Below are 6,080 nucleotides of genomic sequence, written 5' to 3'. Positions count from 1 at the left end.
GATAGATAGATAGATAGATAGATAGATAGATAGATAGATAGATAGATAGATAGATAGATCCATATAGCATCTATTCCCTAGATAAATGAGTGAATGAATAAGTGAAATATATCCAATCAAAATTGCTCACAAAATGGTTTTGTGTTTTCTCCACTGAGAATGTTCATCAGTTGAGAGTGGAGATTAGTGTGTTCCCAAGAGCAGCAGTTTTTCACTTGACACATGTATTTGAAAAATATGGTCCATATGGCTGTAGAGATAGTTACGTGAACCAAGAGGAAAAGTCTGTTTATCTACGGTTTGGCCTGATCTTCAGACTTTTGTATTTTTCTCATGTTTTCAAACAAATAGAATTTTCTTTTTAAAATTATATCAATGGACATATCCACGAACCTTTCTTAATGGGAGTCTGTTTGTCGGTGGCGTTACCTTTTGGCAATTGCAAATGCTGCATGCTGCTTTTTTGTGTTTTCTGTGTGTAGCTGGAGAGATTGCAAGCTGAAAACACCTCGGAGTGGGACAAGAGGGAAATACTTGAAACAGAAAAGCAGGGACTGGAGAGAGAAAATAGAAGGCTGAAGATCCAGGTGAAAGAAATGGAAGAGCTCTTGGATAAGAAAATTAGATTAAGTGCAAACTCTCAAAGTCCTGATTTCAAGATGTCACAAATTGACCTGCAAGAAGAAAACCAGGTATGGGTGCTCCTTGGAGCAAATTCTCGCTGTCTAATCTCACCCTGATGCCTATGCAGAGTCTGTCTTCACTCGTACACGCCTCCACATTTGGCTCTTTCCTTTTGTGCTAGCTAATACCTGATACCCCTTGCTCTTTTGCCCACTAGGATGTAAAATAATGTTGTTCATGCATCTGAAACAAAGTGTGTCAAATGTTAAAATATGACAAATCGTCAGACAGTTTCGAGATTTCCAAAAGGAAGAAGAAAAATGAAGTAAGAAATAGACCTTTCTGGTTTTTTGTTTCTTATTAAAGCTTTGTCTCAGTATTTTCTAAGCTGTTGATCTTATTTCCTGTAAAGATTTTTTCATTAATTCAAGAAACTGTACAATAAGCACTTGCTGGCAGCTATGGTAAGTTCTGCATAAACATTTAAATTTAGCTGAAACTCACTGTTTTCTGGTTCTTTTTTTGTCAGTTTCAGAATGATTATTTTTGAGCTAATTAAATGCATAATTTTTCAAATAATTTTTCCAGCCTATGGTATAAATCTTAAAACCAGAATAACATTCCTAATTTGAATTTGAGAAATTAAATTTTGGATGTGTTTTATCCCCAAGCCAATAGATATAGTTTGTGCTATAGGCAGACATTTTTTTGACAGTTTACAGATTTTTAAATGTGTTTTTAATGACAGTCTTATAGTTTTAATGTGGGTTTGTGTCAATATGCTGCAAATTTTATTTACCTTGTTTCTATTTTTCAATTACATATAGCATCTTAATGCACAATTCTATTTCTCACTCAATTCCTGTAACAGTTTTAAAGGGTGAATTTGATAAGTTCATAGTTTTGAGATATATGAGTCATTCATACTCATATAAGCTCTAAAAACTACATGGCCAGAAAAATTGAATTCCGTATTGTTTCGTCATTCTTTCATGAATCTAGGGATTTATTGCAAATGCAAGATTAAATTGTATTAGTGTTTCATGACCTAGCAATGCAAATATCTAAAGTTAAATGTTATAGTCCGTGACCATAATTTTCTATTGTACTGATTCATAAACTATCTATAATAATGTATTTGATTCTGACATATGTACAGTGATAAATCTGTAGACATCTTTTTTGGACATCTCTACTCTAAAAAGCGCAGAATCATCTCAATTATGGACTGTGGATTGATTACAGAAATAATTTTTATTTGATTTATTTAAACAAGACAAACATTTATTTGTATTATTCTCTGTGTCAGTCACTGGTCTATATGCAGATAATGAGAATATTAATTAATGAATCATTATCCCCACCCAGCATGGGCTTAGAGTCTATACAGGGAGTCATACACACAAATTTTTATAAATAAAACATTATAATGACTGCTAAGAATGAAGTGGCGGGGGACACAGATTAAGAAGCAATTGATTATATATTTAATTTCGGCATCTTTCTAGTTGTACCAAAATGTCATAATATAAAGTGTGTCTTTCAGGAAAAATTGAGGCCTGTTTGGAGCTGGCATTGTCGTAACCTGTCATCAGGGCACACCAATTCCTGACCTGGTCTCTTTGACAACAGTGTAGTTATTTGGGCTAGGCTAAGCAGAACTTGGAAACTGGGAGGATCCTCGAAGGTCTAAGTCAGTGGTATGCTGATCACTTAGAAGACTGTAGGATTTTTTAAGTGTAGATCATTTTGATGTTAGGGGTGGCATTGGTGATTTTTACCCTCTTCGTTATGAATTCAGACTATCTGCTGGAACTAAAATCATCACTTATTTTGGAACAGTAGCATGCCAAAATTCTTAGTGTAACAGGAACTTCCTCAGAAGCTCAAAATGTCAAGATTATGATGTCCTCAAATGTCAGATGAATCAGAGCTGTGTACAGAATATGCCAAGGTTCAGGGGATAATGTAGATTTTATCATAACACAAAACCATACTGTAGTTTTAACACTATTTCAATAAGAATTAATTTATATGTATATAAGTACCATGGATGAATATCATGGCGCTATGTGCATGTGTGTGTGTGTGTGTATATATATATATATACCATGTATGAGTACTATGTCTATATATGTATAGAAGTTCCATACATGAGTGAGGCAGTGAAAGAAGGTGCTAGCATGTAAAGGACGCTAGTGCAAACACTGCATGAATCTTAGTCTCTAAAAGAAATATAAGATCTCTTACTACATGACATTTGCATTTAAATCACATTTACCAAAGGTTTGTGGCAGACATAAAGCTACCTGCTACTCATTAAGAACCCCACATAAATTTTAAAAAAATATGTTGGGTTTTAATATTCTTATTGTTCAATAAAATTTTTGTAAGTCCCTATTAATTGAAAAAGGTATGACTTTTCACAGGGCTTTATATTTGATTTTTTTTGTTTCAGTGGTATAGGGAATACATTTTTAAAGAAAATGCCTTCCAGTTTTAAATTGCACTATTAATTCGAAGAAAAATAGTTTTCTTTACATGAGTAATCTTATCACATAAATCTCCATTGAGTCGTTGCTTTTACATACTATGTTTAAGGATATGTGTACATCATCCCTTTACAACTTAAAAAATGTGATAATACACTTGAACTTTTAATGGATAGACTGGAAAATTACTACTCTGGTAGTAACTATTTTTAAAGCATAAACCAATGTAGTAGACTTTTCTAGAACAACCATTGCATGAAGATCTTTCGATGTGCTGATGCTCTTGGAAATAGTGGCACTGTTCCATGGTCCCTGGCATCAGCATAATTCACAAAACGACACCAGACAACAGAACTTCGGTGGCAGTATCGAGTGCTCTTCTCGGCATGAAGTCTGCATTATAAATGATGGCAAAGATGTTTAAGACCTAGATTTGTAAAAACATAAGTAAATCCAAGAGTATGCTTTAAGGAAGAGAAATGCAGCTACATTTGAAAGTCTGATTTCACAGACAATAGTAAATTATGTTAGTGATGTTTGATCATTAGAATGTACATTTCCATCCAACATTAAAAAAATCCACCTGTCCTTATTGGACTAACTGATATGACTTAAAGTTTTTTTAAAAATCATCTTCAATACACTCAGAAAATGTGAATTCAATAATTTGAGCTATTTGTCAGAAATTTTTCTTAGTTTTCTTTCACAAGATCAAGGTAGCTAAAACATTTAAGTATATTAAAAATTATAGTAGCATCAAAAGTGGGGTGTGCATGTCACACTGTGTTCAAAAAGCTCTTGCTTTTTGAATCTCCATGTTTATAATATATATTAGTACAATAGCATATCTATAGAACATAAATAAGTTAACATATATAAAGGGTGAAAGTTGGTAAGCTCATGACTTTATATGAACATAAAAAGAACATGTATCAACTGTTGTATTTATCTCATTAGTTAATGAAGAAACCAGTAAGTTATTACAGCCAGTTCAAAAGAGAATCTAAGTGTCATACAACTAGGCACCCAATAATGCCAAAATGAATGTGCTTAATGGATGCAAGACCTGCTCTTCCATCGTGGGTGGGGAAGTAAATTGCACTGTCACAAAATAATGTTGTCCTACACGTTTATGGACAAGAATCAGTTGCATGGCCATGGATCATCTATAAATTAGAGGGTTTTGTGTAAAATATCTTAATGATATCAACGTTGCAGGACATTATAGAATCAGAAAACCTTACCCAAGGAATGTGTTAGACACAACTTCCAGGAATCTTTGTTGATCATTGCAAAGACTTCCGCAATTTTCTCTGGCAATATAAGTTACTTGATGTGCGTGTGTAATAAATCTATATATGAGTACATCAACAAACACATGGGGAGTGTTATTTTAGACTAGGGATGAACAAACTTTTTGTAAAGATCAAGATGGTAAATATATTATTTAAGTAAGCCACACAAGTCTCTGTGGCATATCCTTTTGAAAAATTATAAGCCTTCAAAACCATAGAGAATATTTCATGGGTGGCACACAAACAGGTCTGGAGCCAGCTTTGGTTCATAGGTCATGGCTTGTTGCCTCCTGCTATAGCCCAGGGGCCTCTGGCTTACAGAAGGGGCCAAGAAGGCAAATGTGACAGAGTTAGGTTCAGGGTGAAAAAACAAAACAGTACCTCTCCCTAGCTGGAAAGCAGTGCTTGCCTGGAAGGCATTCATATTCAAAGTACTAGAAATATTGTTCTCGCTACACAAAACCCTCTGGGGCAGATTTTCCACTTGGGTTAGTAACCTGGTCTAGACAGTCTACATTGAGCCATGGCAATCGTTTTAAAACTGTCAGTCGAGGATCGCTGCCTCTATTTCTCAGCAAGATTTCAATGATCATACTGGTGTCTCTTACTTGTCCTAGTTCCCTTTGTGGAACCAATTTTGTCTTACTGATTTCAGGAAATGCATTGTCACCTCCTGTGCATACAGCAGGTGTGCAAGAAAGACTTGCTGAATGAAAATAAGTTGATGAACCATGACACATACATTTTTAACATGAAATATGTAGATGCTTATGCTATACTTATGCTGAGTATTTCAGCATAGTTTGAGAACATAACTGGTAAGTCTTCAGAATGTAGCTGATCAGAAGACATTTCTCCAGATGACTTATTTGTAATGTGGAAAAAATATCTGAACATTTCCCAACATTGCCATTCAAAAACTAGAGAAATTATGGTTTGAAAATACAAACAGTTAAGAAATTAACACTAGAAATTTTTTTGGAAGTCAACCTACTAGTCACTGAGTTTAACTGATATTAATATTTATGCTTAGCTTTAATGGAGACACATACATATTAAAATAATTTAAAAGCTATTAAATAAAAACAGAAATGACATTAAAAGCATGAATTTATAGAAATTAAAAACAAACATTCTGGTGTTATGTAGTAGTCCTATTTGGAAATTATGTTTTATGTCATCATCTATTTAGAAAAACCAAAAAAAAAAAAAAAACCTTTAGATTTTATTAAAGTTAAAAAATTGTATACGATGCTGCCATGGTATATATCTAAGGATAAGTTTCTAAAACTAGCCACAATATTTTATTAGTATACTATTTGAAAGATGGCTGGGCACAGTGGCTCACATCTGTAATGCCAGCACTTTGGTAGGCCAAAGTGGGAGGACCACATGAGTTCAGGAGTTTGAGACCAGCTTGATCAACATGGTGAAACCCTGCCTCTTCTAAAAATACAAAAATTCATTGGGCTTCTTGGTGGCGCAAGCCTGCAATCTCAACTACTTGGGAGGCTGAGGCAGGAGAATGGCTTGAGCCCAGGAGGCAGCAGTTGCAGTGAGCCGAGATGGCACCACTGCATTCCAGCCTGGGGTAACAGAGACTCTGTCTCAATAGAAAGAAAGAGAAGGGAAGGGAAGGGAAGGGAAGGGGAGGGGAGGGGAGGGGAGG

General features: G+C 34.8%; 1 protein-coding gene across 1 annotated transcript in view; it reads left to right on the top strand.

The window, feature by feature from the left end:
- The window catches only part of CCDC102B (coiled-coil domain containing 102B), a 300,271-nt gene that overhangs the window by 181,481 nt on the left and 112,710 nt on the right, over window positions 1-6,080 (top strand). Inside the window, exon 8 of the mRNA XM_026455191.1 lies at window positions 483-692. Within this exon, the coding sequence (XP_026310976.1) occupies window positions 483-692 (210 nt within the window). The remainder of the gene's footprint in view (window positions 1-482; window positions 693-6,080) is intronic.

Source organism: Piliocolobus tephrosceles, chromosome 18 (genome assembly GCF_002776525.5).
Source record: "Piliocolobus tephrosceles isolate RC106 chromosome 18, ASM277652v3, whole genome shotgun sequence".
NCBI lineage: Eukaryota > Metazoa > Chordata > Mammalia > Primates > Cercopithecidae > Piliocolobus > Piliocolobus tephrosceles.
Note: the sequence above shows the minus strand (reverse complement) of the source record. Positions and strands in the feature narration are given on the sequence as shown.